Here is a 17,456-nt window from a genome sequence, read left to right as displayed (position 1 = left end):
ACCTGCTCAGCAACAGACAGCAGTTAGTGAGTAGCTGGTGAACATAGTGGAGCATTTAGCAGCTATAAAGAGCCAGATATTTCCCCTCAGGAGTTGGTAGAGAGCAAAAACAGAACTACAAGGAGAGGGAATATTATTATTATATATTGTTATTACTATAGATTTGCTTCCATCAAGTGGCCAAAAACACAACTCCAAATGTGCTCCAAGTTTCCCTGTGTCGGCTCTATGTGTAAATAAATCTATCAGCCATATCAACTTTTTAAGTTGCACTGGCTGTAAGTGGCAAAAATGAATGCGTTGCTGTAAATAAGCAACTGCTTGCTAACACATTAACCAATGTTATAAAGTGATAATATGTCAGTGTTGTTTTTGTAGCTTGTTTCTCCCAAGTGGTCAAAAAAAAAAGAAGTGACTCAGACTCATTAACATATGAGGATGTTTGGTGAATCACAGAAAGTGGTTCCAAACCCCAAAACCCATTTTTGGTTACTGACTGTAAACCACTCTTACTCATTTATGTATATATAGACACAAGGAGTTTGACTGCAAGGAATTCATGCCTCCCTTTATCATGCACTGTACTGACAGGCAGCACAACAAACATGACAATAAGACAAGGAATGTGTCCTAAAAACCTCTACCATTCACACTCTCTTTGTTTCATATGTTCCTTTGCAGGCATATGGCCACACACTCTCCACAGAAGACCCATCAGTGCTCATTCTGTGAGAAAATGTTCCACCGCAAAGACCACCTAAAAAACCACCTGCAGACCCATGACCCCAACAAGGAGGCCTTCAAGTGTGAGGAGTGTGGGAAGCACTACAACACCAAGCTGGGATATAAGCGCCATGTGGCCATGCACTCTGCCACAGCAGGGGATCTCACCTGTAAAGTGTGCATGCAAAGTTATGAGAGCACACCTGTTCTCCTGGAGCACCTCAAGAGCCACTCAGGAAAGTCCTCTGGTGGAGCCAAGGAGAAAAAGCACCCGTGCGACCACTGCGACCGCCGTTTCTACACGCGGAAGGATGTGAGACGGCACATGGTGGTCCACACGGGCCGAAAGGACTTCCTGTGCCAGTACTGTGCCCAGCGCTTTGGCAGGAAGGACCACTTGACCCGTCATGTGAAGAAGAGCCACTCGCAGGAGCTGCTGAAGATCAAGACGGAGCCTCCTGATATGTTAGGTCTTCTGGCTTCGGCGTCACCGCCTTGCTCTGTAAAGGAGGAGCTTAGCCCCTTGATGTGCGGCATGGGTCCTAACAAAGACCCCATGATGGGCAAACCGTTCCCCAGTGGTGCCCCTTTTACGATGGGCATGTACAACCCCCACCACCTCCAGGCCATGTCTAATTCTGGGGTGGGTCATCCACACCCGTCCCTGATGCCCAGCTCCCTGTCTGCAGCTATGGGCATGGGCTGTCATATGGAATCCCCTGGACCTCTCCACCCACACTCCCATCACCACCACCATCATCACCACCATCACCACCACCACCATTCCCCTCCGCTGCCCCCGCACCACCAGCCTCCGGCTCCCCAGCAGCAGCACCAGTCCCAGCCAGCCCCCAAATACCAGCTGGGATCTACCTCATACCTGCTGGACAAGCCCTTGAAAGTGGAGATGGAGAGCTTCCTCATGGATCTGCAGAGTGGCTTGCCAGGCCCAGTTCTCTCTGTGGAGCCCCACGCTGCTGCCTCACCCCCCAAGGACGGACTGGAGCCCACCTCGGGCCTGGCAGATGAGCTTTGCGGGGATCCCCTCCTGTCCAAGAGCCCTGCGGTGATCGCTGAGTCTCTGTGTGCTGCTAACATGGACTTCTCCCACCTGCTGGGCTTCCTCCCCCTCAATCTGCCTCCCTACAGCACCCCCATGAGCACGGGAGGGCTGGTGATGGGCTACACCTCATCTGCGACCCCTTCCTCTTCTTCCTCCTCCTCGTCTTCCTCATCTCTCCACGCTGCCGAGCCCCATGCTGCAGCAGTCGCCGCGGCAGCAGCCGCCGTTGCCACGGCACCTCTTACCTCTTTGCAACCGCAACCTCAGGAGCAGCAGAGCTCCAGCGGGGGTCTAAGCCTCGGACCCCTGCACCCCCTCCCACCAGTGTTCAGCTCCAGCCTTAGTACCACCACACTGCCTCGCTTCCACCAGGCCTTCCAGTGAGAGAGCCAACCCTCAGCCCAGCCTCAGCTCAGCCTAGATGTTTCGGGCTGCGGTTCTTTACAGGGCCTGATCAAACAGTTGGAGAATTAGAATAAATAAATACACAAATGAACATGTAGAAGCCTTAAATAAAAGCCCACAAAAGCTTTTGATTGAGCCTTAAAAGGAAGTGAAACCCCTTTGAGCAAAAAGGAAAAGGTGAGAAAAGAAGTTGAAGCAGCTTTTATTTGGGCTTTTGTTCCTTATCCTATAGTTATAATGATGTATTAACCCATCTTTTTTAAAATTTCCATTTACTTCCCCCTTTATCCCCCTTCCATCCCCTATTTAGTAGTATAGAGGGCAGGATCAGTAGGCCAAAAGGCGTGGTACTGCATACTTTCTAAAGTAATAATATTAAAAAAAAAAAAATCAAAGTTAAATTTTTAGTGAAGATTATCTGTCTTGTTGTGACCCAGAAAAAATATAGTTTGAAGTGGATATTTTGTTTTACTTTATTTTTCTTTTCCAAATGTAAGAAAGTGGTAGAATGTGTCTCATCTTGAGTTTCGAACCACCCACCTCTGATAACTGAACCTGTCATGATTAGTATGGAGAGGAGAGAGACCAGTGAAGGAATGAAGAGATATAGAGTTAACTCTAAAATCCTCCATTAGGTGGCTATGCTAGAGCCACAAAAGTGACCCCTGCCTCTAAAAAAGTGCTCTTTTGCTCATATAAGAAAAGAAAAAAATGAGTTGGATGTCCCCTTTTATTTTATTTTCAACTATAACTGATGTGCTCCTAGAGACAGGTCAGTTTGAATGAAAATAAGTGATAAAATACTCTTATCAAGACTAATTAGAGTCACAAACATGGCCACACATTTTTTTAAAAGACAAAAAAATAAATGTGTAAACGATGTAATATCATGCTGGCTTTTTAAACTTTTCCTCAAGAGAAGCACTTTTTGGGTTTTTTTTTTTAGCAGAAGGCACTTCACCTTAAGAATCTCCTTGGGAAACCTTTTGTTTTCTTCCTTGTGACTTCGAGGTTTTCACTGATTCAGACAGAGACTTTCTCCTCACTCATAGCTCCTCCTAAGACCCAGAATCCACCTGGTTTACTTTGTGAGGACTCTCCTTCCTTCAACTGTCTTCCCTTCTAACAGTTATCCTTACAAAGTTCCCGTGAGAATTATATTTTGCAGCTGCTTCTAAGCTGCCTGACATATCTAAAATATATATTTTTGGAATGAAATACAAACACATCTTTAGGCAGTCTTTTAAAAAGATGTATCATCATGGTAATGATGAACCCTGACATATGTGAATGGCAAAAACAAAAGAATTACAGTGACAGATGAGGAAAAAATGTGTTAAAGAATGTTATTGCAGTGTACGAAATATCTCAAAATGAATATTATAATTGCTTTTATCTCAGTAAGGTGTATTTTAGGTAGACGTATTAAAACTAAGTGATGATGTTTTTTTTTTATGTCTGGCAGGTTTACATTTTTGTGTATCTTGCATTTTTGATCAAACAATGGATGAAGTATTAGCTTTTTCCCTTAAGCTTTCTCTGTCATATCCAATCTTTACCTTTACATGTACTTGAGTTAGTATAGAGGAATCAGAACTGTGGATGGGAAATATCTACAGAAGGCTGTTAGTGGCTTAATAATCAATTAGGATTTGAACTAGATAGATTGTGTCATAGGAATGCTGACATGGATGACCATTATTCAGCTAAATAACCCCTGCGCTGTGATGAAATTCCCGCCGATTTCACTCCGAGCTCAGAGGTTTTGGACGTCTTGGAGTTTAGATCCTTTCGAAACCATTCACCACCAGCCTCTAAAAAACCTGAGCCCAAAGTTAACCCTAAGCCTCAAAATGAAATAGGTGCTCTTATCTAATGTTCTGTCTGTGGCACGACCAACACAACTGGCATATCCATGACTTCATACAGGGCTGAGCTCCTGCAACATCTGTCATAATTCATTTTGTGTGTAAGTGTTGTTCTGGTCATTAGAGCTCACTTTAGCCGAGCGAGCCCCCAGCCATGTTGATTAAAAATGAACAAAAAAGAAAAAACATAGCACATAAAAATGAAAAATAAAATACATGCTGCTTTTAGCTACGGTTGCGGATGGATGACAACTGTAGACCACTAGAAGATTTCGATTTTTAAATTTTTTTTTTTTTGGCAAGATGGACAGTGAGCTGAAAACATGCATAACCGAACCGACAAAGTGCTGCAGCTCCGGCCCCCAGCCCCCTCTGTCCTCCTCCTCCTCCTCCGCCTCTCTCAGCTGCTTCGTAGTCAAAGGAAAAGGGTCTGAAAATACAGCGATATCCAGAAGAACGCAGTCACTGAATTTCCCAGGCTTTGACATTCAAAGCACGAGGGACACATGACTGATTGCATGACTTGGGGTGTTGCTTTTAGTCATATATTTGTTTTGTTTGTTGTCATATGATATATTATTTTCTGTTTGTATAAAACAGGACCTCGAAAAACAACACAACACATCACCTCATTTTTATTTTTTTATTTTTCTTACCAAAACCTGGGGAGAAGAAACTACATTTTTGCACAATTGCTTGTTACAAAATGCTACAAGTGCCATATGCTTTTTGATACTGTAGGATATGAACCCCCCCCCCCCCCCCCCCCCCCCAATGACGAGCAGCTGTTGATGCCTGCGAGTTCAACAGGGGAATATTCCCCCTGGCAGGTAGGAGCAGCTGAAAATTCAGCATCAGTAAGCAATGATGTAGAAAAAGCTTCCCTACAGTCTGACTGTATAATCACAACGTCATTGCTAAAATCTTAGATTTTATAATCCAAGTTCTAAAATAATTTGAAACTTATTTTACTCCTATTAGTCTTTCCCTCTGGGGAGTCATTATTTTGATGATGACTCTTACAAAGTGATTTATATGATCAACCTTTTTACTGATCCTAAATGAATTAGCTGTCAGCACCTTTTTGAGTATTTACATGATATATTAAAAAAAAAAGCAAGATTCAAATTTGATCTTTATTATGAGCTTAAAAAAGGTAGTTTTTAAGAAAAACCCTTTTGGCTTAAGCCAAATTTGTAGCAATCAAATTGAGCTTATATTTTTGGAACAAATATTCATTTAGTCCTTTAAAAAAAGTTAAGGAAAAGCTTTTGGCATATATTCAGTTTGTCCTCCCTGGGTTTCTGTGAGCTAATCTGAATTCTAGCACTTTCAACCTTTAAAAAAAAAAGAGTATTTTTTTCTTTTAAAATTTCAGCTTATATGTTCATATGTTTTTAATTTTGTACTGATCCTGTATATGTATGTGCCATTAGTTTGATGTGTAGACTTTATCAACCTTTGTGTATTTCTCTTCTCCAAAAGAATAACAGTATTTTGATAGACTTTTCACTAATATCCTTCGACATAAGAGCCCCCTGCCCCTTCTCCTTCATAAATTTAACTAATCAAACTCTATAGCCGAGTGCTTGAAGAGAACAGCAACAGCATATCTGTTATTGTGAGGCGGTGAGAAACGAGATGTTTGTCAGTAGTGTCAAAGCCACAACCTGCCATTGAAATGCTGTTGCAACAGGGATCCATCTGCAGGCCACTGTAATATGGCCATGTAACTAAACAAAAATGAAGTCAGGAGTGACCCCAAAATATAGCACTTAAAGCTCATTGAACTTGTCCCCGCCAAAAGGAATAACTTTATGCTGATATGAGTCAAACGTGTGAATAGTGCCATTGTGTTGCAAGAATGACAGTTTCCATTGCTACTTGTTTAATTGACTATCAAATGTGGCTTTAAATTTATGTTACTAAACAGAAATCTGAAGTGAAAAAGTCTCAGTTGAACATGGAAGTGTGGTCAGGTGGTACTTGTGGCCGTCAAACACTGACAACAACAGATCTCATGCCAGTTGTACCAAAATAAAAATCTCATGGTTAGTCAAAATGTTGACTTACTAACATCAAAATTATAAGATAGTAAGTCAGAATTATGACTCAATTTGTCAAAACATTTTGAGATAGTAAGTAGAAATGATGGTTTACTAAGTTAGAATTATGATGCAATAAGTCAAAATTATGAGATACTAAGTTGAAATGTTGAATTACTATTTCTTAATTCTTACTTTATAAGTCATAACTTGACTTTCTAATATTTACTCAGTATTTCATAATTTTGACTTACTAAGTGAAAATGTTTACTATCATAATTTTGTCTGTATTTCATAATTTAGATTTAGTAAGTGAAAATTTTTACCCGCTCATTATTCTGATTTATGTTAAGTCTACATTTTGACTTAAGATTGTGACTTCTTATCCCATACTTTTTATTTAATACAGTATCTCAAAATCTAAATTTATTTTACTGTTAGTATTTTTATTTTTATCATGCATTATTTTTCATCTATTTTTTTCTTTTCCTGGCATAAATGAGCTTCCGTAGTCCTGAGATGATACAAACTGCTGATACCAAATCAGCACAACTCTTAACACTTAATATAAAATGGATCCTCCCTTACCTCTGACAGTGATGTTGTTCTGTTCTTTGGCTCAGCTATAGCTCCATTACCTCGACCTGCACCTACTAGGGATGCACTTGTCCTCACTTTTTCCTCTTTACTAGTAGGTGCAGAACACAAACATTTTAAGGGAATTTGCTCATCAGTTTAAGCCTGAGAAAAACTGATTTGATTTTAATAATGCTCTCTTTCTCTCCCTCTCTTTTTTGCTTTTACTAAGAAACTGGGTACTGTCTGATGACAGACAACATCCATATGTAGTTTTATATATTTCTAGCTTAATGTAAGTCTTGCATTCCAATCTCTTTGTGTATCTCGTTTAGTGACATAGCCCATTTTATTTTTATCACTTGCTATTACAGCCACATCTGGAATAAAAAAGGTGAACGAAAATAGAATATTTGCATTCACTTACACTATTTTATATAGCATGGAGTTTATCAACTACAGGGAGAATTATATAAACGATGTGCTTCGGAGAAAGAAAGAAAATGAATGCTTTTTTGTTACATATCTCACATGCAATCAGTTGCTGCAATGTAAAAGTGACAGATTTGTATATTGGTTGATCCAAAGAGATGATGAACACAACAACAGAACTATCGACTTATTGTACAGTACAGTGTATCTTTGAGTTGTCATGTGTTATGTTGAAATGATTAAAAGACAAACCAGCGGTTTCATACCTTCCTTGCATTCTTTTTTATTATTTTGAAGTTTTCCTTCTTTCTATTTTTGTAAAATGCAGAATCCAAAATCCATTACAAAAGAATACAAGGGGAGTTTTTTGTTCAGCTGAAAATGTTTTTTTTTAGGTGTATTCTAGTATTTTGGGCCCTGTGTTTTTCCATCAGAATTTGACTCCTGACAGCATGGCTTTTGAAGGTTTTGAAATAGCGTTTAGACTCATGTTGAATGAAACAGTGACGCTTCATTTTATGGGTCTGTAATTTCCTAATCATTTCCTGGGACGTTTCCTGAAGAGAACTATTTTATCTGGTAGAAATTATAGGGAAAATAGAGACAACATTCGGAGACAGTTATTTTAGGCGGAGTTAGTTGTGCTACGTGTAGTTGTTGATTTTCAGAGGAATTTTTCCTTTAATTTCTGCTCAATATAAATGGAACTTGCAAAGAATATAATTGCAATTTCTGTGTGCCAAGGATTTGCAACGGTCCCTTTAAAAATTTCTATTACATTACATCAGAAAAAGTAGAACATTTCTAACTCATATTGGCTGTTCGTCAGGCACAACAAGACTAAGTCCACAGCCATGCTAGCAGCTCTGTGAGGCTGTACTATATAGCTAAATGACAATGCTAATAGTGATGTTTAGCAGGTATAGTATTTACCATATTCATCATATTTATTAGTGGTGCAAACATTTGCTAATTAGTAATTAGTTCATAAAATAACTGGAGAAATACAATTTTGACCTGATAGTGTTGCTAGGTGAAAATGATCATATTATATGGATCAACAAAATTATTACAATTCATCCTGAGGGAGACGTGAATGTCTAAACTGAATTTCATGGCAATCCATCAAATAGTTTTCAGATATTTCACTTAAAATCACAAATGTCATCCTCATGGTGACACTAGATGAAAATTCAGGTGATCACCAAAGTCATTACGACTCATTCTCTGGACAACAAATGGTATGGCTATCATTAAATTGTTGTCTAGATGTATGACCTCAGTATGACCTCAGTATTCAGTATAAGATCTTATCCGTGGCCCTGCTTACACACTAGGGGTATGCCCGAATACAAATACATTATTTGGCAAAGCACAAATAGTGTTTTGTTTTTTTTGTTTTTTTTTTTTACAAATATTTGTTTCATACAAATATTTTAAAAATGATTTGTTTTCAGGAAGAAACATCACTATTTCAGTCTCTCTCTTCTGCTCCACTGTTATGTCTTAACGAGGGGAGTCACGTCCACCTGGTACATGACACACATTTCCTAATTTGAACATCACTCCCGGAGTTGGGGGTGTTCACTAGAGATAAAGCTGAGCTACTGACACACGCCAAGTGCTCCCAAGGGACTCTCCATAACCTGTTGTTCCCTTTCTCCTTTTCACAAAGTTAGGTTGTAAAAAAAGTAGATAATAAATGAAAAGTGCAAAGCAATAATCGCCTTTGAAGTTCTTCCCTACACATTACATGATGTGCTGTCTCTATGTTATGGGTGTATAAATAGGTAGAGATAAATTTTAGCTCAGTAGTCAGCACAGACTCAGCACAGACTCCAGTTTGACAACTGGTGAGGGGACCTCCTTTGTAAGGTAGTTTATTCAGGAACACATATTTTCTAAAATTAAAAGTGTAATAAAAACAAAAACAGGATTTTTAAGACTCTTTCAACTTTTCTTTGAATATAAATACAAATACAAATAATTTTGCTGCCTCAACAAATACAGATACAAATACACATCCCTATTACACACTAAACGTAAAAAGGCTTGTTTCCCCAAAATTGGTTTTCATAGACTATTTGAGGTCTGACATCTGAGCTGGTTTAGTTTAGGAAAGTTGAATTTCTCTTCTTCTGGGGACTGATCAACTTGCTCTGAGTCAGAATGGTTTCACCAGACTTCACAGCTGAAGCATTGTTCTCAGTCTCCCTCCATAGGCAGTCACCACATGACAGGATACATGATTAGAAAGAATGAGATTGAGCAGTAGTATGTGTACTACAGAATGTCTGCTACAGTAGGGGTAGATTATTATATGCTATTTAGCAAATGTCCATGATTCTCACAAAATATAGACTTGATTTTGTGAATTACCATACTAACAAATAGTTTAAAATTCCATCCCAAAATATCTTGGGACTATGGTGGTTTGTGTCTCGCAGTTCTAACCCTCATATTGAACCAGGGACTGGATTATGTCTCTGAGAGCTGCACCATTAGGCCCACATGCATAACTGAGTGTCAAGACTGCCCTAATTATAGCACTATGGAGCTAAACCTGTACTTACATCGACTAAGCTGACTCTGACACATACATTTACAGGATAACAACTGTGCCATAACTTCAGAATGGAAACTTTTTTGGTTTTGTAGAGTTTTATTTGGAGGAACCTGAGATGCTTGTAAAAAAGATTTGAGAGGACCGAGACACCACAACACAGACTTTGTAAATTGATAATAGCCTTCCAGACACTGAACATTTCAGAAACACAGAGGGACAAACCAGGAGTTAACACCTTCACACACATACACACACACACACACACACACACACACACACACACACACACACACACACACACACAAACACACATGCAAAAGACATGTCATTTAAAGAGGTACTCCTGTGATTAAATACAGCATATCCACAAATTTGGGAGGCTTGCAAAAGACACATGGATGTACCAGAACTCCAGATATCCCGACTTTTAGTCCTGTATGTATGGGTCACACTCCAAAAATGCTGGATCCTACATTTCCCATAATGCAACTTAATAGCATTTTTTTCCTAAATTGGTAAATGCCTGTCCATCAAACTCCAAGCCCGACACAGGCTTTCTGGAACAACAGTCTACACCCACGCTATAGCAGTTCAGTTAGGCTGTACTGAGGCTCGCTAACTTATGTAATGATAACATGCTGATATTTAGCTGGTATAATGTTTACCATAACATTTGCAAATTAGCACTTAACACCAAGACCAGCGAACAAATCCAAGGAGGATTGTTTTGACACCTAATTTAATGACAATCCATCAAGTAGATGTTGAGACATTCACTCAAAACCACAATGTGAATCTCATGGTGGCTCCAGAGGAAAAGTCAGGTGATCACCAGAGTCAGTAGGATTCATCCTCTGAGGACCATGAATGTAAATGCAAAATTTCATGGCAATCCATCCATCCATGGCTGGATCTACCGATCAATATTGCTATCCCCAGTGCTTGCTACCCGTTGCTAAAAATGTGTCATCTCCAAGTCCAAGACATGACATCATCATGGTTATTTGATCAGACTTAAAGGATGGGTTCACAATTTTTCAAGTCTGTCTTAAAACAACAGTCAGGTGCCCAAATGAACACTTAAAAAGGTTTTTTTCTTGCCATAATCATTCCTCCTGTTCATAATGACCTTTAGAAGATCCCCTCTGCATTTACAATGCAAGTGATAGGGGACAAAATCCACAGTCCTCCCTCTGAGCAAAAATGTATTTAAAAGTTTATCCTAAGCTAATATGAAACTTATGCCATCCAAATGAGTCAAATCAAATAGATATCTTTCAACATTACAGTCTTTTTGGTGCAAGTGGCTTTTTAGTGCAGTGGAATTATAGTTGTCACTATAACGACAACAACAATTATAGTTGTCACTATAATTCCACTGAAGCTCAACAGGGAAACACTGTCCAAGAAAACAGAAAGAGATAGAATTTGTTGCTAAAAAGACTATAAATGTGGCAGATATCCACTTGATATGGCTAACTGACAGACTGCTGAAGGCTCATATAAGCTTCAGACAAGCTGCATTTTTGCACAAAATGATTATGTGGACACACTGTGGACTTTGGCCCCCCATCACTTTCATTTAAACTACATTTAAAAGGGATCTTTAAATAGCCAGTATAAACAGGAGGAATGATTACAGCGAAGAAAACCTTTCAGTGTTCGTATGGGCAACTGACTGTTGTTTTAAGATACACTTGAAAAACTTGAACTTGAACCTATCCTTTAATAAAGCCCTGAAAGCTGAGTAGTGCTCACCAAGTAAACTGAACAGGATGTGTAAAATTGGCAGACTACCCCATAACGAGTTTTTTCACAAACACAGTGAAAGCAAATCTTCATATTCAACTTGTCATCACTTTATTATTTTGTTATTGTACATTTTGTAATTGCACATTCTGTAAAAGAAACAAAGACAAAGTAACAGAAACAAGCTCCTTGGAAAGTCATCATGAGCATCATGCTTTCAGCTAAAACGATGAGGGGAATCATTACAGAGAGCGCCACAAACAGTGAAACGCAACAATACAAAGCTGTTTTCTTTTATTTACATTGTAAACCTCTCGTTCATACATACACACATGACTCGGGCCACTTAAAAGTCTATCTGTAAAAAAATCTCCCCTGGCATATGTGCATTTTAACAGCAGGAGAGGAGTGTTGTTCTGTCTTCACGTGTCAGGGCTCAGTAACTCTTTGACGTAGCCTAATACAGAGAGGGCAGAGGGTTACACAGTAAATAGTATCTGATGGAATGAAGTCAATGAAAGAGTAATGGTCAGTACATGAAGACACATTTGAATTGAGGCAACCTCTTAAAGCAGCTTGTCAGGGTTTTGGTGGCAGGAGAAAGAAGGAGTATTTTTGCTTGTCTTGCTCTCTTATTAACAGCTTAAACAAGCCTTGGGTTGATTTGATTATGAGGGAAGCCATGATGAAGTGGGCACAGGAGGATAAGTCATTCATTTTGCCCCTGGAAAATCAGAGTTGATCTACTCTAGGCCCCTCCTCTGCACAGCCCTGCTAAAGACGGATGGAGTGAAGCACCTCAATCTGTCACAAAAATCAGTTTGATGATAACCATAAAGCCTGCGATGAATGCAACTCCAAAAAACATGTACACAGAGAGCTCCGAGTGCGCTTTAAATGCTGTGTGGGATTAATTATGTGGTTCAAAAAGCTCCTTTAATCATATAAGAGCTTGTGATACTTGATGAAAATGTCTTTTCAGGTCTGTGCTGCTTGTTAGAATTTGCTCCTTAGAATATTCACTTTGTGTACGGACTAAAATCTGGGGCCCTAACATCCAACATTAACTATACTGCATTATTTTATTTGGTACTGCCTTATAGATCTTGCTAGCCCAGTTTTCTGCCGAACTTCTCTAATCTAACAGCAGCAGAGAGTGAGAACTGCTCTGTACTTAAGATGTATAGTAGTGTTAGGCTGTTGTGGATCCACCTACTGTGTTGTTTTTAAAGGAATAGTTTGTCATTTTGCTTATTTTGTCTGTATGCTACATATGATGCTACCATTAGCCTGGCTGTCAAAAAGGTCATAAATTCCTCCTACGACCACCTCTAAAGCTCACTACTGAACACCTTATATATTGTTTTTTTAATCAGTATGAGAAGAACAATGGCACTTTGTTGATTCATTGGGAGTTATGTGCCTGACTGTTTCTTAAACAAGACTCAAGAAAGTTACTAAAAAAAACCTGCTGTTAAACCACAAGCCATCTTTTTTACACTTTGGTTTTTGTAGGGATTCATAAAAAGAGATATGTTAGAGATGTGTTAATTAGTGAGTTTTAGAGGTGCTTGTAGGGGGATTTTGTTACCTTTGGACAGAGCTAGACTAGCTGTCATCTTTATGCTAAGCTAATCTAAATGGCTGCTGGTGATAGCTTCATATTTAGTATACAGACATAAGTGGTATCAATCTTCTTGTCTAACTGTCCCAAAATGTTAAACTATTCCTTTAATGTCATTATTATCATGTTATGTGATGAATACATATTGTGGAATTTGGGTAAACTACACTGGTTGTCTATGGGAAGCCCTTAAAGGACCAGTGTGAAGGATTTAGAGGCATCTAGCGGTGAGGTTGCAGATTGCAACCAACTGAATACACCTCCCCCTCCCCTTCCAAGCATGTAGGAGAACCTACGGTGGCTGCAAAACTCAAAACTTGAAGAGCCCCCTCTAGAGCCAGTGTTTGATTTGTCCATTCTGGGCTACTGTAGAAACATGGCGGTGGAACATGGCAGGCTCTGTTGAAGAGGACACGCTCCCTATGTAGATATAAAGGGCTCATTCTAAGGTAATGAAAACACAACAATTCTTATTTTCAGGTGATTATACATTAATTAAAACATACTTATGAATATTATATTCAATTTCTGCCAAGTCCATTCCACTAGATGCCACTAAATTCTACACACTGCACCTTTAACTCAAGCTGCTTCTCAAGCCACAATTATATCAGGCTCCAGCCATGTTCTAAATGCATTTACAAAATGTTCAGCTGATAAATCTAATGAAATACCAGAAAAATGCAACCCCAAAAATGTCAACTGAAAAGGGGGGAAAAAACGTGAGCAAGAATACGGATATCAGTACACAAAAACATATCGACTGTACAGATCTAATAAGAACACTGTGGATTACATTTCAATGCTCTGCATCCTGTGAGACCCAAGCACTATCAAAATGACATCTACCACTACCGGTAGACACACATAGGTGAGCTTGCTGGCTTTCAGAAATAATTTTTCATATTGTACACAAAAATGTTTCGTACATTAATTTCAAACTTTCAACAAACAACCAAAAATGGTCCTTTGATATGACCTTCACAAACCGTTATTTTGCACTTCTTTCCATAACTGCATAGTTCAGCAGGCACCCAGCACTGCTAAGGCTACACTGACGGTGTGGTTAATAACTGGAATAATAAGTTATTACTGGAAAAGCTTCAGACACACACTTGTGCTGTAGAATTTCAAATACATTGTCATTTCTGTATTGGCTGTATAGAGCTTTTCCTTCTCTCTAACTCCAGTGGTTTCACCAACAGTCCACCACTTCAGGGTAATGGGTTCACATAATTAATCAGAGCCGTTCTGTATCATTTAGAGCTAATGGACCAGTATTTTGACATTAACAAAGACCATTGTCTTGGAAGGAGAAACTAATATTTAGACTACAGTTGTGGTTAACATGGTCACACCATGACATGGGAAACTGAAGTAAAAAATCATAGAACATTTAATTTATCCTTTCTTGTGTTACAATGTAGAGCTTTCCAGCATAATTTCACCCATATCAGTTAACAAAACAAACTTAACACCATAGCCACAGTTAGACTCCCCAGTCCTTCCCTGATCTGTAAAGTCTCTGAAATGAAACAAAAGTGACATTTGAAAACAGAGACAATGAAAAGAGTAAAGGCAAAATTTCTGAAAGGAAATAAGATGAAAAAAAAAATTGTGATGACAAAAATGAAAACCTGGATAAGTTAGACTCAAAACATAAATGAAAAGACAAAATGTGCAGAAACCGTTGTTTGACAAGCTTTGGCCCACTGTGTTGTGTGCAAGATGAAACAGCAGAAGACATAAACTGTCCCATCAGAGGAAAACTACCCCTGTGTCTCTGTCCTGGTAAGAGGAGGGGGGGGAAGAGGCGAGGGGGAGGGGGAGAAAGACACTTGCTGTTCGTCCTCATGAGGCCAGTGGGTGGGCTGTTGCACTGTAAAAATCCCCCCCGACACTCAAGCCAGTGCTTGTTGGACATAAAGAGTAAAAAATATATATATTAAAAAAAAAAAAAAAAAAAAAAAAAGAATGTGATGAAAAACAACAAGAACAGCAGCGACAATGACTCAGTCGATCTTGACTGCGGCGTAGATTTTCCTGATGAACATGTAGGCTGCATAGAAACCAATTGTGCCTGTTAGCAGCCAGAACGACAGGACCATCAGAGTCGTGTAGCCGAAGTACAAGAGGGAGGGGATGAACTCAACAATGTCCAGCTGCAGAGAAATAAACAGACGAGGAATCAGTGTTGTAATTTGTTTTACACACACACTCATCAAGGGTTTTCAATTTAGTAATTGAAATTCAAGTGAATGGGCCCAAAACTTGCTTAATTTTGATGCCACAGATGTGAGTGAGACAGACATCTCACCCTGCAGAAAATTCTCATCCTCACACTGATGAGATTTGATGTTTTGCCATGACAGAGGAAGTTGCTATAACTTTATTGTATATGCTCTAGTCTGCACCAAACTTTACATGTTTGATAAGAGTCCTTCTTGCACTGTCTGAAAACAGCGTGGGTCTGAAGACATCTACATGCCCGTGACAGAAGCCCTTCGACAGCGCCGCGGCCCGACGTGCGCAAAGGCGCGAGGGCCCGTTCAACGCTGCTTGCATCTTTAATTCTTTCTTTCTTATTACGCCACTCTAACCCTAAATTTGACCCCCTAAACATGCTCAAAAACTCACCAAATTTGGCACGCACTTCAGGTCTGGTGAAATATTTGATAAAATGTAAAAATTAACCCTCAAAGTGCCAAAATGTGCTCGAGAATGCCACCTATGTATCTAATATGAAAAGTTATCAAAATCATGAGTTTTCGTGGAACGCCCCTGACGTGGCGTGTGCATGTCTCACCATGAAACAGGAAATTGTTGTAACTCCACTGGACATTCTGCCCCAAATTTCACAAGCTTGATTGGAGTCCAGAGCTGAACACATCTACATGTCAATATTGAGTCATAGTCATAGCACCACCTACTGGCAACAGGAAGTCAACGTTATGTGACAACCAACCTTCTTATCTATATGGAATTTACAAGGTGTGGTCTACACATGATATATGGCAAATTGACATATAGCCTAATTAGTGGGAGCTCCCTAGCACCACATAGTGGACAAAGGCAGTGGTATTTAACTCCTTTGTGCAACATCAGTTATTCATGACAACATCAGTTATTCATGACAATGCATATGCATGGGAAAGGGAATGATAGTTTTCTCCTAAATGCAATGCCCAATATTCAGGAAAATTTATATCCATGTCTGTTGCCCTCTGGTAAATGCTGCATCATGTTGTGCACCCTAACATGCACAAAGGTGCGAGGGCCCGATGATCACTGCTTGCAGCTTTAATTTTACTTGTTTTGCTCCTCACTGCAAGGGATTTTTTTTTCAAATGTGTTTTTTTCTTCTTGTTCCATCAGTTGGATGTTGTTCTCATCCATCTGCTGAAAGGGGAAAGTTTCTCTGTGTTCAACTTACATCTGAATTAGAAGGCATGTACCTATGAGCAGGATTTGTGACATCACAACTAGTTTGGAGCAAATCGTGGTCCAGTGGGCAACTTACACAAGTTGATGATAAGTAAGGGACACAGTTATTACAGCACTATTGATAATTATAATAATACCAAAACATGAATTACTATCACATTTATGTAACGAGGTACATGTCTGAAAGGGGCTCATTAGTCAATCTTCAAAACCAATGTATCCTACATTTCCCATAATGCATCCTTTATTAGAACTCCCCTGTCTATCAAATGCCCTCATCTATCAGAATCCACACCCAAGTCTCAAACCCAACTCAACTCTCAGACAGGAAAGCTCCTCACAAGCCAAGTCAAACTCTCCTCGGAGTGCCCATTTCAAACTGTTTTTACTGCCATCACTAATTATTTCATTCAATGAGTGCTATAAAGAGAATGCATGTATCATTGAAACATGTATCATCCCCAAAGATCTGTAATGATGTCTAATTAAAAAATTTTAATTCTGTAGCTGCAAACTTTTGGCTGCAGTGAAACCAAAGTTTGTTATGGATATCTGAGACAGCCTCAGGGCTTACCTTATTGACAAAATAGAAGATAGCGTAAATAAGGACGTAGAATGCTGAGCCTCCTGACACCAGGAAAGTTCTCCACCACCACCTGTAGTCCTGTTGGTGAGGAGAGGCAGGGAAAACACAGAGAATGGGTGTGTGTATAGAAACAGTCCAGATAAGCTTCAGGTAAGACCAGTAGGGCTGTATACTGCAAGACAATGTTTGCACTCACTAAATGTGTTTCTAGTTCAAAACACTACAGCACTTCCTTTGCACTGCTGTAAAATACTTCAGAGGTAGCAAATTCTACTTTCTAATCTACTACTCATCTCTAAGCCTGTTATGTGATACAGCATATTGTTATTTTAAGATACGATGGACTACTCAGAAATATTATCAGTTTGCATGTGA

The 17,456-nt window shown here is 39.4% G+C and overlaps 2 protein-coding genes across 3 annotated transcripts in view; one reads left to right on the top strand and one right to left on the bottom strand.

Annotated features, from left to right (window-relative positions):
* The window catches only part of plagl2 (pleiomorphic adenoma gene-like 2), a 52,573-nt gene extending 45,196 nt beyond the window's left edge, over positions 1 to 7,377 (top strand). Inside the window, exon 4 of the mRNA XM_044352672.1 lies at positions 682 to 7,377. Within this exon, the coding sequence (XP_044208607.1) occupies positions 682 to 2,170 (1,489 nt within the window). The 3' untranslated portion in view covers positions 2,171 to 7,377. The remainder of the gene's footprint in view (positions 1 to 681) is intronic.
* Positions 7,378 to 11,515: 4,138 nt separating this feature from the next.
* Positions 11,516 to 17,456, bottom strand: part of tm9sf4 (transmembrane 9 superfamily protein member 4) — a 32,051-nt gene continuing 26,110 nt past the window's right edge. For both annotated transcript variants that reach the window (XM_044351357.1, XM_044351358.1), the window contains exons 17-18: positions 17,070 to 17,159; positions 11,516 to 15,213 (exon numbers count right to left, since the gene is read on the bottom strand). In XM_044351357.1, coding sequence (XP_044207292.1) covers positions 15,064 to 15,213; positions 17,070 to 17,159 — 240 coding nt within the window. In that variant the 3' untranslated portion in view covers positions 11,516 to 15,063. The remainder of the gene's footprint in view (positions 15,214 to 17,069; positions 17,160 to 17,456) is intronic.

Source organism: Thunnus albacares, chromosome 5, assembly GCF_914725855.1.
Source record: "Thunnus albacares chromosome 5, fThuAlb1.1, whole genome shotgun sequence".
NCBI classification, from domain to species: Eukaryota; Metazoa; Chordata; class Actinopteri; order Scombriformes; family Scombridae; genus Thunnus; species Thunnus albacares.
This window is presented reverse-complemented; position numbering and strand designations above follow the sequence as displayed.